At 38.9% G+C, this 20,554-nt stretch overlaps 2 protein-coding genes across 7 annotated transcripts; both read left to right on the top strand.

Moving 5' to 3' along the window:
- The first annotated feature begins 2,573 nt into the window (after positions 1-2,573).
- LOC131314548 (RNA-binding protein Y14A-like) lies at positions 2,574-6,043 on the top strand. Its single transcript, XM_058343266.1, has 4 exons — positions 2,574-2,902; positions 3,623-3,759; positions 5,353-5,498; positions 5,809-6,043. The coding sequence occupies exons 1-4, from the start codon at positions 2,656-2,658 to the stop codon at positions 5,852-5,854; spliced, it is 576 nt and encodes a 191-aa protein (XP_058199249.1). The 5' UTR covers positions 2,574-2,655; the 3' UTR covers positions 5,855-6,043.
- Positions 6,044-9,060: 3,017 nt separating this feature from the next.
- On the top strand, positions 9,061-20,114 carry LOC131314547 (uncharacterized). 6 transcript variants are annotated; one of them, XM_058343259.1, is made up of 12 exons: positions 9,067-9,266; positions 10,523-10,571; positions 10,681-10,729; positions 12,365-12,435; positions 13,793-13,851; positions 14,261-14,359; positions 15,662-15,719; positions 16,622-16,758; positions 16,849-16,905; positions 18,052-18,149; positions 18,946-19,157; positions 19,752-20,114. In XM_058343259.1, the coding sequence occupies exons 1-12, from the start codon at positions 9,258-9,260 to the stop codon at positions 19,820-19,822; spliced, it is 969 nt and encodes a 322-aa protein (XP_058199242.1). In that variant the 5' UTR covers positions 9,067-9,257; the 3' UTR covers positions 19,823-20,114. The 6 variants fall into 6 exon arrangements, with proteins under 6 accessions (XP_058199245.1, XP_058199246.1, XP_058199247.1 ...); XM_058343262.1 differs by lacking the exons at positions 18,946-19,157; positions 19,752-20,114 and adding an exon at positions 18,311-18,904 and having other exon boundaries at positions 9,061-9,266; XM_058343263.1 differs by lacking the exon at positions 19,752-20,114 and having other exon boundaries at positions 9,063-9,266; positions 18,933-19,054.
- The last annotated feature ends 440 nt before the right edge of the window (positions 20,115-20,554 follow it).

Here is a 20,554-nt window from a genome sequence, read left to right on the forward strand (position 1 = left end):
ATCGACATCATTTCACAATCAATTTCATCATCCCTTTGACGGTTATATCACTGAATGTTTAGTTAATCATTACGTGATTCCACAAATGTACATGTTCATGCCTTTTCACTGGTTTACCCATTCGCATCTAACATGACGTACTAGGGCCATACATAAAATCCTACAATACTCTGTCCATTAGTTATTCACTTTCCTTCCGCTTCCCATCTCACAAACATCCATTCATTCAATTGAATCCAAAGACCATTTAATCAATCGCATGGTAATATAAGACCAACAATCTATCATGTCGCATATACCCAAATACACACGTCCTCACCGTACCCCTAAGTACACCCCCGTACCTTTACAAGCCACAAATTAACCCACGACTAGACTCTGCGATGCCCGATTATCTAGTTTCTATACTCGGAGTCCGTAAAAGCATGTACTAAAGGAATCTAAGAATTTTACGAGTCGAGAGAGAGAACGGATTGCAACACCACTCATCGAATCCCTAGACATGTTCACTCTAGTCCATTGGATGCCACTCTAAGTGAGAAACGAGCAATACTCACCAAAACGCTTGGAAGAATACACAACAAATTCATTAGAGTCGATGAAAAGCTTCGACATGTGACTTGAAAGATATAGGGAAGCAGCTGAAAGATACTGCAGCAGCTCAAAGAAGCAGCTGAAACTCCTGATCTCCTACCGGCAGGCAGGCAAATCCTACCGGTAGAACTTCAAAACGGAAACGCAACCTACCGGTAGCCAAGCAAGTCCTACCGGTATAACTCGAAATCAGAAAGGCCAACACTCCAATTCGCGCGTGACCTACTGGTAGGCAAACAAATCCTACCGGTAGAACTTTAAAACACGGAAAGGCCAATACTACAAGTTCGTGCTTGACCCGAAATCAGAAAGGCCAACACTCCAATTCGCGCGTGACCTACCGGTAGGCAAACAAGTCCTACCGGTAGAACTTTAAAACACGGAAAGGCCAATACTACAAGTTCGTGCTTGACCTACCGGTAGGCAAACAAGTCCTACCGGTAGAACTTTAAAACACGGAAAGGCCAATACTACAAGTTCGTGCTTGACCTACCCGTATGTAAGGAATTCCTACTGGCAAAAGATTGGTATGTTGAGCAGCTTTTGAGCTGCTGCTATACGTTTGAGCTGGTTGACAAAATTTTTTTCACTCGTTCTACCGGTAGGTGAAAAGTTCCTACCGGTAGGGAATCGATTTTCTGGTAAAGTAACATTCTACCGGTAGAAAGGACGGGCCTACCGGTAGGAATCCAAAAAGAACAGACAATTCTGACAGCAACTACGAATTTTCAATCCAAACTTAAATACTACATTACAAGCACGATTCATGTACCAAATCACTCACAAAACATATAAAGAGAGGTAGAATTCCCTACCTCAAGTCGAGAAGCGAAATCCACGCAAGCTGAGCAAGCCCTAGCTCTCCAAACTTCGAAATAAACTGAATACTCCTCTTCTGAGCAAGACCCACGAGATTTAAGGTTGGAGTCGCGTATAGAAGCCAAAATGGAGGTGGGTTTGTATGGGTTTTGCACCAATTTGGTGGGCTTTGGTGGAGAGGTCGGGAGAGAGAGATGAGAGCCGGAGAGAGAGACGAGAGAATTAGAGAGAGACAGCCGAGAGCAAAAATGAGAAGGGGAAAAATGTTCCCTGGAAATAATAGAGGTGGGGGAAATAATCCCATGCCCTCACACCACACACTCACACATGCACCTCTCATCCATTTACCTTTATATCCTTCTGCAAATACGTCATTCCATATATCCACACCGTTTATCTCGACAAGCCGTACAATTATATAAAAAAAAAATATAGGCCTAAAATACGGGTCTCTACAGACTAAATAAGCCAATTGGTTTTTTTTTTGTCCTTATTCAAATTTTTTTCGTATTTGTTAGTTTTTCGTCAAATTTTTGGGAATTATTGCATCGTCATGACAAGAGGAATTTAAAAAGTAAAAAATTACGATCGAACCCTAATTTTTTTTGAATAAAGACAAAAATAAACTGATAAGCCAATTTTTTCATCTTTATTCAAAAAAAATTGAATTTCGATCATAATTTTTTACTTTTTAGATTCCTCTTATGACGATGCAATAATCCCCAAATAATTGACGAAACTAACAAATATGAAAAAAATTTAAATAATGACAAAAAAATAAACCAGTTGGCTTATTTAGCCGAACGGGACCTTCCCCCAATTTTTCCCCATCTTCATAAAACCGTCATTTATCACGTGACCGGCCGCAAACTTTTGCATCTAGCTGCAAAATTTTGCACACCTGACCGCAAACTTTTGTACTTGGACGCTAATTGTTGCATTTGGCTGCAAACTTTTGTGCGTGGCTGCAAATTGCAAATTTTTGCACTTGGCCGCAAACGTTTTTGTATATGGACGCAAACGTTTGCACATGAACGCTAACTTGTTACCTGGACGCAAGGTTCGATGAAAGGTTTTCGGTTCGATAGAACTTGTTTCGTCGAACCCGACCCACAAAACAGGACTCACATAAACCCCGCGATCTACGGATCCCTCCTGTGAACAAAAACCCTTTAACCCACCTAGTAGAGAGCGGATTAAAAAAAAAAAAACCTAGGAGAGAGAGAGAGAGAGAGAGACAGAATGGCGAACGTAGACGTGGAAGCAGTGGACTTCGAGCCGGAGGAGGACGATCTGATGGACGATGACGGCGCCGTCGACGCCGACGCGGCCATCATTCCCAAGCTCAAATCCGCCATCACCGGAGGAGGTCCCAAAAGGACGAAAGGCCGTGGGTTCCGCGAAGAAGAGGCCGAAGCCGATCGCAACAACCGCCTCGCCGGTCGGTTCGACTCGCTCGACTCCGATGGCGGGCCTGGCGCCGAACGATGTCAGCTCCCTCTCTCCCTCTCTGTGAATTAGGGTTATTTTTTATTTTTTCCCCTTTCTGTTCCGTAATTGTAATGGGTTTTGATTCTGTGTAAGTGTGGTTTCTTGTTTATGTTGGATTAAAAGCTTTGTTTGGTACGAACCTGTTGAAGGTTTGGCATAGTAGTAAATTGTGAAGAGCAAAACAAGCCTTCAAATATTCGTTTAACGAAACAGAGAGCAGGGTTGGAAAGGTAATCACGGTTCGGCTAAGATTGTGGATATAAACCTTTTTCTTGCATTTGTTCAGTGACTTCAGTTCAGCTCCTCGAAATTGAAGAGTTTTCGCGGGATTAGAATTATTGAAAGAGAGCTGTTTCTAACCACAGAAAACCTGCTGTTATCAAATAAGAATAGAGGTACACCGGGGATTGGGAGTCCCATGGATTGCCGGTACTGTGGGTATCTAGTTGAAAACTAATAGAAAAAGTGGAACTTGCTAAATCACAATAAAGTTCTGTATTACACTTCTTTTTGTGATTGACATTTTCTAGATGACTTTTAGTATTCATTGTCGATGAATGGCAACCTTGAGGTCGCTATGCATTGTAGTCGTAGATGTACATGTATGCGCCTTGTTGTGAAGTGATTTAATGAAAGCTAAATTTCTAGGACTCAAAATTGAAATTGTAGAGAAGGTTGGAAATCCACATGTTATTCCTAATGAGATTGATTTTCACAGCCATTGAAGGATGGATAATTCTGGTCACTGGAGTTCATGAAGAGGCCCAAGAAGATGATCTGCAAAATGCATTTGGTGAATTTGGGGAGATGAAGAATTTGCATCTGAATCTTGATCGTCGAACTGGATTTGTCAAGGTAAGAATATTGTTAGCATGGGTAACATGAAAAATAAAGCTTTGTCATGCTTCTATAATTGCATACTAGTGGTTGAGTAGTTATCGATGGGTATTGCCGTATTGGCACCGTATCATTGAGGTGCGGGTTACATACTGAAGGGTGCTGCATCTATTATTTGATGCTTCATCACTCTCTATTCCTCTTAAAAAAAGTTTCTTTATTTTTTATTTTTTGTTGAATCTGAAAGTTGTTGCAATATTGTGTCAGAAATTCTCATAATGCTCCAGTTTTAGTCAATTAGTAGAACTTGTTTAAGCTAACATCAACGTGCAAACATCGGATCTTATCAATGGAGCATAACTGCACAGGCTAGTCAAATATGTGGGTGCGTGGATAGATGGGCATAGAAATATAAAAGAAACGAGAGAAGGTGCAACCAAAGGACACAAGTGGGTTCACATGAAAAAGCACAATGTATTGCTCACTCTGAAGAAAAAGTTGTGTGGAACTTTTATTGCAATAACCCTGTCACGTATTCAATGTATATTGCATTCTAGCAAAATTTTCCTCCAAGGAGTTATTGCCGATATGAAAAGTTGCGTAACATGATATTGCAATGACATAAGATGTCGTGAATCTTGTGATATGTTATTTTGACACGGCACGACGTAGCAAACATTGTGAGAGTATTCACATGTGTTTTATGTGCACAATCCTTGTGAGTTGTGCCTATTGAAAGATGATATTTTGATTTCTTTCTTTCATAGTCCTTGTATACCTACATCTTTATCACTATGGAAGTATAATCTAGGCTATACTCGTCGTAAAGACAAATTTGCTTCTTATCTCGATATTTAACTTGCCAACCATCTTGCTCAATAAATTTTATGTTCTTCTAGTAGAGATATGCGTCATGAATGAAAATTCCATTTTTCCTGAATTGTGAATGGAACTAAGTTGCGACCCTTCAAACTCATGGACCCGTGGAAATAGATAGAGATTTAATGAGGAATGTGCTTACCTCAACAAATATATCTACAGAAGTTTTTTTGCCTTCTGGTTTTTCGCTATTCTGTTGTATCAAGGTCCAAGTCTCAGTTGAGCATTCACTGATTCACTATCATATCTTTCTGTACTATCTTGACCCCTGTTGATTTTGGTTTTATTTTCTCTGCATTACTGTCAATGGGATCAGTACCGCTCACCCTTCTGAGGCAATTGTTTGCTTTGGTTTCACGTGACACTGGTAGAGGCACTTTGTTGCTTTTCATCTTATTTTCTCCTATATTTCGTTCTTTCTCAAATCTATAGGCCCGGCAAAACACTACATTCGAATAATTTGACATAAAAAAAAAAACTCTATGCATTTAGGAACGTGTAGATTTTTTTGTGTAAATGTTATTGTAAGAAACACGAGTTTGGATATCCAGTGTCTGAGATGCTCTTCAAGGTATTGTTTAATCTAGGGAACTAATAAGAGAAATGAATATTTCTAACTTCTGAGCATGGAAGAAATGTTCTGAAAGGCACATGTTTTCGAAGACCCCTCAAGTAGTTGGTATAGCAATAAACTAACCAAGAATTGCTTGATTTGGAATTATTTTTTGACAGGGATATGCATTGATTGAATACGAGACCTTTGAAGAAGCACAGAAAGCTATACATGAAATGGATGGAACTGAACTGCTCACTCAAACCATCAATGTTGATTGGGCATTCAGCAAAGGTCCATTTAGGAGGAGGAATATGAGGAGGAGGTACACATTTTCTGCCTATTAGTTTACACACTCGAAAGGTTTGTTTGAAAATCTCTGTAAATAGATGGCGTGATCCTTGGGACAATGGAATGTAGTGGACGGGTAGAAGACTTTTTTCGAGTTGCACTTAACTCGTGAGTAAGAAATATGAGACTGTGAGAAGAATGCCTTGTGATGTGATGATGTGATAATTCTAACCATTTGTGAAGTACATTTGACTAATAGCCAGTATACTCCGTTGATAGTGGTTACATTAATCTACTCTCTCTCCCCTAAGCATGTTCTTGGTTTCTTGTCTCTACTATTGCAGATCGCCACATGGTCGTCGTTCAAGAAGTCCGAGGAGGAGATTCTAATTATGCAAGGCTTTGTGGATTACTGTTGGGGATGAGAAACCAGATGTTTGGACAGGAATTTTTTGTGTATTACTGATCGTTTGTACAATTATTAATCTGTTAGCTGAGATTAATAGGATGTTTTTCCTCCAAACCTTGTAATATGTCGTGATACTGTGTTGATATTCTAGGATGTCTTTTGGACTAGCATATTGTTTGGGGTGTTTGATTTTGGTTGTTTTGGTGTTCATTGCATGATTTCTTGTCCTTTCAACATGGCAACATATAGCTCTCCCTTCTAACTTTCTCTCTCTACAAACCACAAATCAGTGCTACAGCTCTCAGGTTTTGGCTGGGGGAGGGGCGGCGCCTCTCCCACCCCCCCCTCTCTCCCTCCCTCCATACTCCCTTTCCTTTCTATATACTGAATAAGTTTCCAACCCTGTCCGTCGCCGCCCCCGCTCTCTCTACCTCCGGCGATCTCTATTTCCTGCTCTGGCGAGCTCTATTTCCTGCTCTGGCGTTCGTGTCTCAAAGCGTTTGAGGCCTCTTTCTCCGGCGATGTGCTCCGGTGATCCTGTATTTCGCCGCCAATCACCCATGCAATCAGTTTTTTCCCCTCTTCTCCGGTCGCTCAACCCCCCGTTTCGTTTTTCCCCTTTCCCTGTCCGAGTGACTGCTCTCTCTCTCTCAACCAATCGGGTTTCTCTCCTCTTTCCCGTTTGATCGGTCTGTTCTTCTTCCCTCCAATTGGATCGGGTTTCTCGCCCCTTTTCTCTTTGTCCCCATCCGATCCATTTGTAGGGTTGCTTGCATGTGGTTTGATTGGCTTTTACAAGTGCTGTTGATCGGAGCTTGGTGTTGTTGAACGGAGCTTGGTTATTCTGAGTCCTTGTGGTCTGTTTTGTTGTGACGCTGTGGATGCAGGTAGGGGTGGCAAATTGAACCCAGACCCATTAACAAACCCAGACCCATCAACTAGAAAATAGACCCAACCCAACCCATTTATTAGTTGGGTAAGAATGGGTTCAAACCCAGCTGACCCATTATTAGTTGGGTCATAATTGGGCATCAATTGGGTCAACTTAAATGACCCAATGGGCAATGAAAGTAACCCATCAAATTTCATCTCTTAATTGGTTTCTTTTCCAAACTCAAACCCATCAATTGGTCCCGCTCTCTCTCTCCCCCCCCCCCCCCTCCCCCCACCCGCTCTCTCTCTCTCCCCCCCCCCCCCCCCCCCTCCCACTCTCACCCGCTCTCTCTCTCTCTCTCTCTCTCTCTCTCTCTCTCTCTCTCTCTCTCTCTCTCTCTCTCTCTCTCTCTCTCACCCCTCCCCCAGGAGCCCCCCCCCCCCCCCCCCCAAAAAAAACCCAAACCCCCAGGATGAGCCCCTCTCTTTCTCTCTCCTCCCCCCCCGGCCGAAAAACCCAAACCCCCAGGATGAGCCCCTCTCTTTCTCTCTCCTCCCCCCCCGGCCGAAAAACCCAAACCCCCAGGATGAGCCCCTCTCTTTCTCTCTCCTATGCCCCAGTATCATGGCCTTTTCTTTCTTTTATTCAATTATTTTGTTTTAAATTACACGCGTTTAAAAATATTTTGAATGGTTCGAATTAAAAATCAATTGTGACCGGTAACAATTATTTTGACCAGTCAAAATTGAAAACACATCTCATCCATTAATTGCGCGAATGGACCCGTGAAATTGTGCTCCGCCGTGAATAAATTTCTCTCATGATAGTCCCGCAAAGGATTTGGATTAAAAAATTGACTTATTTTTTTTTGCCCTTTTTCAAATTTTTTTTGCATTTTTTTTGTTTTGTGTCATATTTTTGTGACTTATTAATTTATTTTGATGAGAGGAATCGGAAAAGTAAAAAAATTTGATCGAAACTTATAATTTTTTAAATAAAAAAAAAAAAAAATCAATAAGACAAAAAAAATTACTTATTCTCGTCTTTTTGAAAAAATTTATGAGTTTCGATCATAATTTTTTTTTACTTTTCTAATTTTTCGATCAGAATTTTTAGTATATATGTAATTGGGTTAATGGGCGGGTCGGGTTTGCTTTAAAATAAATGGGTCGGGTTGGGTATGGGTAATTAGACTCATAGTTAATGGGTCTAAATGGGTCAATGACCCATTAAAGACCCAACCCACTAACAACTTACCCAATTTGACCCAAACCCGCCCGTTTGCCACCCCTAGATGCAGGGGTGCTGTTGTTGGGGTTGTTGCTGGGGTTTTCGGCTCTCTGATTTGTGTTGGCCGCCGTTATGTATGGGCGCGATTCAGCTAGCGGTTTGGTTGTCCTTGGCTGCGAAGTGTTATAGTGGCTTGCTCGTGGCAGTGGCACACGGTTGCAGTTGGGTTGTCTATTTCTTTTTTATTTTATTTTCTATTGTTTATGTATTTTTTTTTCATGCATTCACATTGTGCTTTGTTCCTTAGGCTTTATGGTCTTCGCATGTCACCAGCGCCCTCTATTTTAGGCGATAACACAGTTGTATTTTTGTATTATGTTTGTTAAAATTCTTGTATTCTTTCTTTTCATATATATATATATATATATATATGATGTTCTTTTTTGATGCCAAAAAAAAATAATGCCAACATGGCATTTGACGCTCGGATTTTGGATAGATTTTCTGAATGGGAAAAGAAAGTTAAAAGATTCTTCCTCACTTTTACACCTGACGGCAGGTTATTACACGTGGCCGCAACTTTTGTACATATCCGCAAACTATTGGTTTTGGTTGCAAACTTTTGCATCTGGTTGTAAACCACTGTATTTGGCCGCATACTTATTGTACCTGACCGCGAACTATTGCACTTGATCACAAACTTTTGCATGTGACCTGCAAACTTGGCCGCAAACTTTTGTACCTGACCAGCTATTACACTTGGTCACGAACTTTTGCGCATAGTTGCAAATTTTTGTACCTAGCCATGTATTTTTTACATGTGACCGCAAAGTTTGTATACCTGGACGCAAAGCACACCTGGTCGCAAGTTATTGCTCTTGGGCGCAAACTTTTCTCTAAAGTATCGTCTTATATAAACTTCTTTCGACATTGATCCATATATTTTTGTATTTTTGATTTTTCTCGTTGAGATCAATTATTAATTCCAAAAGTAACGACAAAAAATATCAAAAAAAACCAAAAAAACCAAAAAAAAACCTACTACTGTACTAGTAGACAAATAATTTAGAAAGAATAGAAACAAGAAGGAAATAACGAAAACAGAACCGCATAGACAAAACAAATTCTAGGGTTATTTGAACTGAGAACGGTTCCATCAACGGGAGTAGGATGTTATTTCTGACAAGAATCAAATTCTAGGGTTCTCTTCGTAAGTCAGTTGCTACTACGTATGCATCCAATTTCTACGGCGATCAGAACCAGATTGGAACCAGCCTACAATGGAGCAGGTAACCATTCTCTCTCACTCTGTGTGTGTGTGTCTGTCTGTTTGCTGTTTTTTTATGCTTAAACAGTCAATCACACAACTCCCACCGATGAATGCCACAACAAACAAATTCTAGGGTTTCCCTTGCCACCCTCCAATCCCGTGTATACTATATAATACAATGTCCTTCCCTTCGCCACCAACATTCACCAAGGTAAAGGTCTTTGACCTTTTTCCAACGGTGGGTCATACGTAGGAACGGGTCGTTAGTTAGAGCTTATCCCACATCTTTCATTATACTCTCCAAGACTAGTACTCTCTCCGTTCCAATTTTTTTGTCCACTTTTAGGCTTTTGCATGTCCCACAATGTTGTCCATTTGACTTCTGAATGAATCAAATTCCCTTTATGCCCTTGTTTTTTGAAATAGAGTAACTTTTCGAAAAATAGAAGGGTAAATGTTGGAATCTTAATTATTTCTAGGTGTAATGATTTTGTTTCCTAAAAAAGTTTGGATTCTCAATTTTGGATAAACAAACAAATAGGAACGGAGGGAGTATATGAGCTTGGCCGGCGGCAGCTTCTCTACTCAATATCAATTAATTTGGAGTTGGATGTTTTAATATCGTGTCAAATCTAGGCTTTCAGTGTTTTTTGTGCAGGACTCTCTTGATCAATTGCCCGGTTGTTTATGCCTTAAGTGCACCTTATTCTGCATTTATTCGTACTGATCCCGTAGGTTATGGATCTTTTGTTCACCTCTTCACTTTGAGTCAGGGGACACATGTACAGGGGAGTGTTAGAGATCATCCCACATTGGTTGATTATAATCTCCAAAACTACTGTATGAGCCCAAATGGCTTCTCTACTCATTGCGAATTGGTTTGAGTTGGATGATTTAACACTATCATTTTGCTAGATCTATGATCTTCTAGTAAATGGTCCGCTATGGGATACAGTAGTGACTGAAGTATTATTCTCTCTATAAAGTGACTCCCATCCGAGTTGAGTCTCTATGATTTACGAGTAAAATATGTCATCTTGAACGAAATCATGTGTTTCTTATATCTGCATGTTGTGCTTGGTTTCGTTTTTTCCCTCCTGTTTGCCCTTATCAAAGTATGGGTTTCCTTTTATTGATCTCCTTTACATTGATATTTTGCCCCTTCTTGAAAAGAAAAGTATGGATTTTGATTGTAACCACATATCATACACTTTTTATGGGATTATTGCACTTATGTATTACGTGATTTTGATTTTCTAATCTGCTGTGTGACAGCATTTTGTACAAGAGGAAGATGTACGATTGGAGACTACACGGGCTAGATGTACTTGATCTGAGCTTAGAAACTTCCCCACCCCCGCCCCCCCCTTGAATTTGTACACTGAAATTCTTAATCTGGCGGTTAAATTGAAGCTGTTTAACCCTTTTTGCAGTTTCAAATGTCCTCCGCAGGCATGGAGAATTAACGGAGCGCCTATCGAGGTATAGTGTTACTTAAACTTACCTCCTGAAACTGTTTTGCTGCTTTAAATACTGGAGTGTAGAGTTTAGGAAAACTATGCTTATAGACTGCACTATGGCATTGTCTTTTAAAAGATGTCCTTGTAGTGTTAAAGCATCTATGTGTTATATTTTTAGCCAGTGATACGGAAAGATATTGAAAGTTGGTAATCGGATTTGGTTTAGCTCTTTTTCGTTCACTCAGAGACTATTTTCAGCCTACATCTTTGCTTTAGAAGCCATGTCCCAAAATCTTGCCATATCATTTGTTATATTTTACATGATGTATACTGTAACTGGGACAACAGCTTGTTGATATACGGTGTCATGTTAATTCCGTAAATGCAGACTGTATAGTGCGTTTGCTTAGGGCTCTTTTCCGTAGGCAATACCAAATGAGTAAGGTTTCTCATAGGTTGATAATTAGTAGCTGTGGGCAGTTTGCATTTCTTGATAGCCCTAGAAAAGTGGTTAAACTAGTGGTGTAGGCGTTTTAGATACTTTGGCAGCTCTTACAAACCTGGTTAGTATGATATCCCCAACATGTTTTATGATATGCCCAAATTGATATCTGCAATGGGTGCTATCCAAATTGCGTAGTTGATTTCGTGCCATTGGTTTCTGGATCTTACATTGGGTCGAACAATTGCAAAAAAACTGCAGTAGCAGTAGTAAGCATAATGTTTATGATGATAGGATGTAATTTTATAGGTAAAATTCCACGAGAGAGTTTCCGATAAGTCACTGGAATTTAAGAGGGTTTAGTTAGACAGACCTCCCTGTGATTTTTGAATTCCATTGCCCTCTTCTTTGTGAGTTTTCTGTTGGATGACTATACCAGAAGACACAAAATGACCAATAATTTAGGGTTCATTGGAATGTGTGACTTTTGGCCTGATTTGGAAAAAAGGAGTGTTTCTAGATTGGAGAGAGGGCAATAACGAAACCTTTAGACAGCTTTAATTTGAAATTTTTGAGTTCTAAAGTTTGTAAGCCTGGAGTGAAGCCACAAGGTTTGGGAAGGGCTTAAGGTTGATTGGAACTTTCTATGTGGTAGGGTTTTGTAACTGAAAGAGAGGCTGTTCTGGTTTCTGAATAGGAAATTTGAACAATAACAATTTGAGTCTTTTTCCAAAGAGAAAACGGGGTAGACTTGTTTTGCAGAGGTTACCCAAATTCATCAAAAAGATGATATCAAATTCTGGCAAGGCGACTCCCTGGTCAATAATTAAACACAGCTAGCATAGATATTTATGGGCTACAGGGCTTCTCTTAATTTTATTGGGAAATGACTCAATCTTTGTAGAAATTCTGATATGTCCAGCAAAGTATAGCTTAATTGAAACTTAGAATGAAGATCATGTAACCCCAAACCTGATTACATGGTGTGCAAGGCATGCTCTATGTAATTTAAATTTTCCCTTGATCTTCTGTAGTTCAAAACATGCTGATGACCAGATATATACAAAGAGTTATGACAATGAGTCGGTCATTAAATCTATTTTTTTACGGTTTATGCATAATTGTATCTCAAATGTTGAGAAGTGAGTGCTTTTTGATAAAAGAAATATCATGCTCTTGGAGGGTGAAGCTTTTGCAAATGATTGGATTTCTTAGGGACTCTGATAAGATGATATTTGAGCGTCTACAGAAGGAGTTTGGAGCTGCACGTGCTGCTCAAACTCAAGGTAGCTTTCAAGATAACCTTTGGGAGTTCATTGTTGACAATCATGGTGTTTGATAAGTTTTTGTCTAGTGTGAGTGACTGTGCTTCTGTTCTGTTTGTGTTGTTAATTTGTCTTCACGATTGACTGTGATTTCTTTGTAGACCTTAAAGTAATTTTGTTACTTATATTTGAAAAAGAAAGAAGATAGCTCTCTGTTTTCGTCTATCTCCCAATGCATGTTTGTGTTCTCATATGAAATTTCTTATCGTCACTGCAATGATTGATTCACTAGTGTGAAGTGCGAACCTATGTTACTAGAAAACACTTATAACCTAGTGATTTACATATTGAAACGCATGTTTGGAAACATGGTGCATGATTCCATTCCGAGACGGTGAATTCAGTGATCCCACATCTTTTACTATGTACTTCAATAAACCTATCGATTGAGCATTGGTTTTTCTGCTAATTTAAAAAATTTGGCGAAAGTACTCCTACTAAGGTGTTTTACATGAATAGTACAATAGTATGTTGTTTGTCATTTTTTATATCATTTGAAAGGAGTACAATATTGTGTTATAATGTATGGAGGCCTACCCCTATCGTACCACAATTTATGGCGTACCACGTGCAGTCCTCATACTGGGACGCTCCTCATAGTAGGTAACCCTTGATGTGAACCATTGATCCTGTCGACATAGGCATGCCGATAGGCAGATTGTGGAGTTCCTCCGTTTTGATTTGTTGATGGCCAGACACTTTCCTGGACACTTGTAAGTACTTCACAGTATAGAAATGTGTGGTTTCTGTATGTTTTGTAATTGATGTATGTGTGTTCCGTCCAGATCCAAACCGGAGATCCGAAGTAGGATCGGATAAACACTCCCACAGTCAACATTGTCAATTTGAATTTCTTCCTTTCTTCTGCAAAATCTTTCTTTCAAACAATCTTTTTCATGAGACAAAGCAACTCTTTCTCTCGGTTGTGTCCTATTTTACATTTTATGAGACTATGACCCATTGATGCTGACTTGTTAGCATAAATGCCCACTTGAGCGCTGAATTTCATTCATCGATCTTTAAATGTTAAGGTCACTGTTATTAAGAAAAAACTCTCTATCAAGTAATCCTAGTGTGTTGGATGGCCATAATTTTTGGAGTGTGCCTATACTGCATGGGTGATGCTGGTATATGCCAGGTGCTGCATAGATGCTTCATCTTGATGTATTACTATTAACATATTGGGCTTTCTACTTGTTGTATACTCTCTCTCTCTCTCAGATATTAGTTTTTGACTGTTCAGTTTGGATCCCTGTTGCATACAAGTAATTAAATGCGACATATTGCTGCTTTAAGTAAGAAACTGTTTTTGTTGCAGAAATTTGTTTGCATGGTGAACAATGGAATGACGGGTTGTTAGCAACAATAAGGGAGCGGGTATTTTCTATTGCATGCTTCATTCTCTCTCTCTCTCTCTCTCTCTCTCTCTCTCTCTCTCTCTCTCTCTCTCTCTCTCATGGTACTTTGAGTGTAGGTTAGTTGAAATGGCTTAGGACTGATGTCCTATGAGTTCCTGCCCCGCTTGAACCAAACTATTACTTATGCCATTGTACATATATTCCTATCTACTATCTGGTCAATCCCACTTGTCATCCGTAATTCCATCTTTTCCAATCCTCCCCAAAAATAATCTTGCAGTCAGATGTGCTCTATACATGTTTTAGAATCAGAATTAGCCTTCTTTCTCCTCCTATGCTACTGCTTGGTTAAAATGAGATTATCTGTTCCATATCTGCATTTTCTCGCTTAATAAGAGTTAAAATGGTTTCGCTGGAGTTTCTATCAGGTTCACATGGAGGCTGAAAGAAAGGCAATGCCAGGGGATACAGACATTCTACCAGGTCTTCATTTTCATGAGAAAATTACGTATAAAGTTGGAACAAAGGTATCTATTATTGGAATAACTTTTTACTCTTTGATCAGAATTTCTTGTCAGATGATCTATTTTTCAGGAACATAACCAAACGTCCATATTTAGAAAATTTTGGGAGAAGTACGTGCTAACAAAACAAGAAACATGCTTTCCGGTACTGGCCCTACCATCTGGCCTGTAAAGCATTTAAGCTTCTTGCCGGATATAAATTACATATCCCAAAAGGATGTGTTGTCTGTGTGTGTCACCATTTGTTATAGGATATTCGATCTGCAGACACTCGTTTTTGCTTCGTGTTAGGCTTGAATTGGTCGCATAGATGACTTTGAGTTGGAGCAAACTGTTATGTGTTTCTAATTTCCGATGATTATTTTGGCGGAGATTGAGCCACTATCGATGGCAGTTGAGAATCTTGAGACTCCCTTATACTTCCGTGAAACACCACGGTAGAGTCTTTCAATGGCAACTGAATCAATGAATGCCATTAGTGTGAGAACTGAGAAATCTGTTAAACATTGGAATCTGAACCTTCATGCCAAAATCCCACAAGAAGTTGGCCAACACAAGGATTTGCAGCGAAATCTTCTTTTGAAAGCTCCTCCACAAGAAGTCAGTTTGGCTGACAGTTACGCGGTAGAAGTGGAGCGGTTAGAGTGGCTCTCTTCTCAGACGAAACAGACTTGTAAGCAGCCATAGTGTCCTCTACCCACTGAAATGTTTCCTCTGCTCGGGCATCTGTGCAGCCTCATTGCATTTGTATACATCTACAACACCACCACCATGAACTGCCCATCATGCCATCATCCATAATGGAGCATGGCACAAGGAAGCATTACATACAACCGGAAGCATTGAGCAACGAGAACTCCATGAACTTGTTTGAACTAAATAAACTCTCTTAAAACAAACACAATATAGAGATACGCTCTCAGTTTTACAATCATATCAACTGAACTTTACTAATCATCCCTAAGGGGCCAAGACTTGCAACCTTATCTGTAATAGGTGTCCTAGAAACCCTGGAAACACAAAGTAAAATACTCCTACTAAAACCCAATAACCTCTAATCTAGTTGATCGAACCACTATTAGAAAAGGGAGATCAAATTAACTCAAAGTAGGAAACCAATGATCTGGGCACCTGCTACTAAAAACTGAAATATCCCTAACATAGTAGTCCAGAAATAATAGAAACATATGTATAAATTTCCCATTCCATCAATGATGCCCAATTTAGCTCTTCTGTTATCATTATAAGTGATAGAGTTGCAGTAGTCTTTCTTTGAGCTTTACCCTTGTATTTATTTTTGAGCAGGTGATCTGTTGTCTGGAAGGAGCACGGATTGGCATACAGTATGAGACATCCTTTGCTGGTAACTCATAGAAAGTCATCTTCTGTTTGTTTACTGATTCAAAGGTCCTGAAGTGTGTTATGTTTAAGAATTGCAATCAATTTGTGATATGTCTAGATAAATAGAAGGTGAGGTAGAGTCTTCCTATCAAGTTGGCCTTGTTTGGGACCACTTAAGAACACGATGAGTAACTTATACTTTTTCACTAACATGCTTGTGTATACTTAACTCTGTTAGCATTGTCCTCGCGGATAGCAGTAGCTTTCTTAACGTTTCTTATGAACTAGAGATATTGTACAATTGGGCTACAATATGTAGCTTCAACATACATGTGTTTACTTTGTTTGTGCGCCTTATTTCCTGAGCAAAAATTATGCATGCTGTTTGTTTTAGTGGTCTTTTCAAGATTGTCCCAGGTTTCTCTGTGAGTTCTACCTGTGTGTTTACCTAAGTTGGAAGACCTCTTGTCCATGTTGTCCTCTTCTGCCTGTACAAGGGGAAAAACAAAAATAAGGAGATGTTTTTCCCTTTCAAGATTTCTCGACTTACATGGACGTATTGTGCACTTCGCAAAAACATTAAAGATTTAAAAGGGCGACATCTTGGTTTCTTTTTCTTGTTTCCCTTTGCTTTTTTTCCCTATTTGCTTTTGAAGGAATGTTACACATGCCAGTCGTTCATTCCTTGTCTTTATCCTCTACCCAACGTGTCCTCATTCAGAAGCAGGATACATTATTTAGTTTTCGTTGCTTTGGCTTCTACTTCAAAAAGTGAGGGTCGAGGATAAAAACATTTAAAACAAGTGTAATTGTTGCTGTTGATTACAAGGATTGATCCTTCTTCCTTTGTCTTTTTAGTTGAAACTTTGAGATGATAAAATGGTTTGATGGGAAGTTTTTTCATCTGGTTATTTAATTTTGCAGGGGAAACTTGTGAGATGTATCACTGTGTGCTAGAGAGCAAGTCATTTCTTGAAAAGATGACTGTTCTTGAGCACACTGTTCCTTTCTTTCTGCCATTACGTGAAGCAGAAAATGATCTTCTCTCCTCAAATGCAATGGTGTGGTTGGTTGTTTGGAGCATCATTCTTTGTTACAAGCTGCTTACAACAAAATTGTGCTCAACCTAGAATCTTGACAATTTGTTTCAGAAATTTATTGATCACGTGGGAGATCTGTTGCAGGCTTATGTTGATAGAAGGGAGCAGGTACGTTGGTATCATAATGTATTCTGGACAGCAGGCAGGTTCCCCTGCAAAATAGTAACTCCAGCATGGCAAAACAGTTGAAACTCGACAACTTTTCTGCTTCAACAGTTCCTAGCTTTTTATATACATCTAACGAATCTTCTGAAATAGTACATGGCACATATAAGACTTGAAATGTGGGATGAAAAAGTTAGTTTATGTCTTTGCTGGCAAAATTTACAGAGTGTGATGGGGGTGGTGGCAGTTTTCGGTCTTGAATAGGGAAATCGAAGTATTTGATTGAGACACCCAAAAAGACATGAATAACAAGAATAAGGAGGAGAAAAAAGGAGGTGTGGAAGATCTTAGCTGAAATGTTTCCAATGACTTGTGTTTTAACTTTATAAGGTTTCTATTATATATTTTTGGATTTAAAACTTGTTATCACCATAGATATTTATTTTAGAGAAATCATTGATGTAGATAAGCTCATGCAACCAATAGTTGCAATAATTAATAACCTTTATCATCAAGTGTGCATCTTATTTTCCTCAATTCAATAATTTCTGTGGGTTTGTGATTTTTTGTTGCAGAAGTTTAATAATTTTTTGAACACTCGCCAATAAAGAGAAACCAAAGTAGACACATGGATTTTTTGAACGCTTCATGAACGATAATCATAAAACGATCACAATTTCAATGAAGAAGTATTAATTATTCAGTTGTCGATGTTAAATGTCAAGCATAATTATCTTCCCATATTAACCACGTGGTACATGATCTTCAATTTTGCATGACATTTACATTCTATTTCTTGGGAAATGTTTACTCTTTGTTTCGTATTTGTGATTCCATTTGGGAGCTTTTGGAGTGTTACACCTTGAATCATGAATAGATAAGGTGTATGTTTTCTAGACTTTCACAGCAATATCTCTGAAGAACTTCACTCGGAAAGAGAGCCAGTAATGGATATTTGACATTCTTAGTTGTGTTAGGTTCTATAAAACATGATATGCGAAAATGGAGCCAATCTGCTTTGAGCTCGTCCTATTTAACAAAAATAGTCCTTCTCTTGCCTTCAAACTAAAGAGTATCTGTAAATAGGTTGCTCTATTGTGGAAACACAAGATTGATGACCATACATTTGATACTCTTGTTTCCATGCAGGTTCGAATTATTAAGGAGATATATGGGAACCAAATTGGAGAGCTTTATCATAGTCTTCCTTACCACATGATTGAATTTGTGCTAGAGGATTTTGATTGGTAGGTGTATTTTTGTTAGTATTTTGTATTCTATACGAACTATATAATGTTTTTGTTTTAGTTATTTGTTATTACTTCCATCTAGCTTGAAGAATTTTTGTTTTGTTTTCTCTTTCGTAAGAGCTTGTCCCACATTGGCTAATTACCATCGTCAAAACTAGGAAACTAGCTTGGGCGGCCTCTCTACTCGCAGTCAATTGGTTTTGCTTTAACATGGTATCAGAGCTTGGGACAAGACTCTCTTCATTGATTTTCCCATTGTTTGTGCCTTAAGTGCAACCTGTTTTGTCATGATCGATCCTTTGTTTACCTCTTCACGTGTGGGGGAGTAGTTGAGCTTGTTCCACATTAGCTAATTATTTCCTGCAAGCAAGGATATGAGCTTGAGTAGCCTCTCCACTCATAGCGAGTTGGTTGTGAGTCGGATGCTTTAACATCTTCCTTTGGACGTTTTGTTTAACCGTAGTCAGCACATAGTTCATCTAAGTCAAAACAAACTAGGATATTTTGTCTATCACGTATGTATCCTGATGATGTCAAGTACACTGCTTGATGCATGCCCATGCAATATATATTACCTTCATCTTACGAGGTGACAACATACTCAACCCCAGGAATCTATTATTAAGTTTTCTTGTGCAAAATAGATGCATGCTCTTACGGTACAAGTAGTACAAGAATCGATATCCTTGTTTTGCCACAAAAACAAGAAAAGAATCAATTGACTTATTTAACAATAGTCATGCCCTTATAAGTTGACAAATTTCCGTTATCTGAATCCAGCTTCTTGTTGCAGCAAGGTAACCGTCAGTCTTAGATATGCAGAACTCATCTCTGTGCTTCCAACTAGAGTCAGTGTGCTGGCATGGCCAATGCACCAAACCAAGAAATCCTTAACAAGTACAGCAACAACAAACAAGAAGGGAAACGGAGCATCGGGAAGCCAGTCCATTCCAGCACGTCTATCTTATGCTGAGGATGCACTACGAACTATGAGTTTACCAGAAGGTATTGCTAGTACTAAATGAAGCTCTCTTGGTTTGTTGACAGACAGATTATGCGTTCAAAAATGTCTCACTAACCAAGATGGTTTTACGAGACCAACTTTGTCTCAGCAACAAAGTTTTTTTTGTTAATTCTTCTGTTTCAGTTTGTCATGGGAAATGCTCATCTGGCTTTGCTTCTGGATGTAAACGGATCCTTTGGGCTGTGGGGATCATGGATTGACTCACTTCATTAACTTCTTATCTTTCCGTTTACCATTTTCTTCCCCTTTGCTTCTATACATAATACCCTCTTACAGCTCTAGTTTCTGTATCATTTGTCTTTTTTCCAAGGTCACCAATAATCTTTTCAGGAAAGTGTTGACGAAAGAAAAGGAAGAACTCGCAACCTGTTTCTAGCAACTCATCATTTTATGGTTTATGTAACTGAATTTTCTTTTAATGTATGAAGTAGTGCTTATCATTTGACAATTGGTATGTCATGTTCGAAACCTTTAGGTTTTGGTTGATTTTTAAAATACCTGTTCAATTCTTTATTTTTCTTGAGGGTTTATGCCTTACTCCTATATCGACATCATTTTCTGCTTTTTTTGTCCAGCATATGCAGAGATAGTGTTGAATCTGCCTCAAGCGCTTGAGCAAATATTTCCAGACAGGAACTCTCCTTAGTCATTTTGAGGACTTGTACAAAGCAACAATGGAGCTGGTGTTTGATTAGTTATGTTGTCTAGAATAGTCTACTTGATAACCTCCTTCCCGTGAATAGTGGGTGTCTTTGTAAAGTGATAGGGAACAAGAAGTTAGGTTATTCGTATTTGATTTAGGAGGATATTTATCTGCTGTAGCTTTAGTTGTTATTCTAGGATTTATCTATCTGTAGTTAACATTTGAAATAGCCTATTTAAAGGACTCTTCAGATTTGCTTTGAATAGTTTATGGTACGGAATGGATTTCTCTTTAACACTGGTGTCCATGTCATTACTTCCCCTTAATGTGAATTTTTATGATTCCTTGGGTGCAGATAACTAAAGGCCTCTTCTTTAAACATCATTCGTCAGGCTAGCATGAAATCACCATGTCCATTGACATTTAGTAGCTAATGAGGCTCAGATGCTGCCACATTCACTTGTGACTCTTGTTTTTCAATGTTTTATTTGGCTTGATGTGTACTATTTGCTGGATTTATCACGATGGGTTTCTTCAATTCTCGGAACTGATATTTAGAATGTTGGTAGTTGTTTAGAATATGGAACGGTTCTAGCTATGGTTTTATCTTATGTATGCAATGTCAGATTTGTCAAGCCGAAGAACAATGAGAAGGAAATGGAATTTGTTTAAACAGATATATTGTCGATGGGAAAATAAGAATATATTTCATGATAATCTTCTACTACTAATCTT

Source organism: Rhododendron vialii, chromosome 13a (assembly GCF_030253575.1).
Source record: "Rhododendron vialii isolate Sample 1 chromosome 13a, ASM3025357v1".
NCBI classification, from domain to species: domain Eukaryota; kingdom Viridiplantae; phylum Streptophyta; class Magnoliopsida; order Ericales; family Ericaceae; genus Rhododendron; species Rhododendron vialii.

What these genes read in the sequence shown, in the direction of transcription:
- LOC131314548 (XM_058343266.1), top strand. Translation starts at nt 2,656, where the DNA reads ATGGCGAACGTAGACGTGGAAGCAGTGGACTTCGAGCCGGAGGAGGAC. An exon ending in CGGGCCTGGCGCCGAACGAT is followed by an intron (nt 2,903 to 3,622) that starts GTCAGCTCCCTC and finishes TGATTTTCACAG; the next exon opens with CCATTGAAGGATGGATAATT. An exon ending in AGGAGGAATATGAGGAGGAG is followed by an intron (nt 5,499 to 5,808) that starts GTACACATTTTC and finishes CTACTATTGCAG; the next exon opens with ATCGCCACATGGTCGTCGTT.
- LOC131314547 (XM_058343261.1), top strand. Translation starts at nt 9,209, where the DNA reads ATGCATCCAATTTCTACGGCGATCAGAACCAGATTGGAACCAGCCTAC. An exon ending in ACCAGCCTACAATGGAGCAG is followed by an intron (nt 9,267 to 10,680) that starts GTAACCATTCTC and finishes CCCTTTTTGCAG; the next exon opens with TTTCAAATGTCCTCCGCAGG. An exon ending in TAGCAACAATAAGGGAGCGG is followed by an intron (nt 13,852 to 14,260) that starts GTATTTTCTATT and finishes AGTTTCTATCAG; the next exon opens with GTTCACATGGAGGCTGAAAG.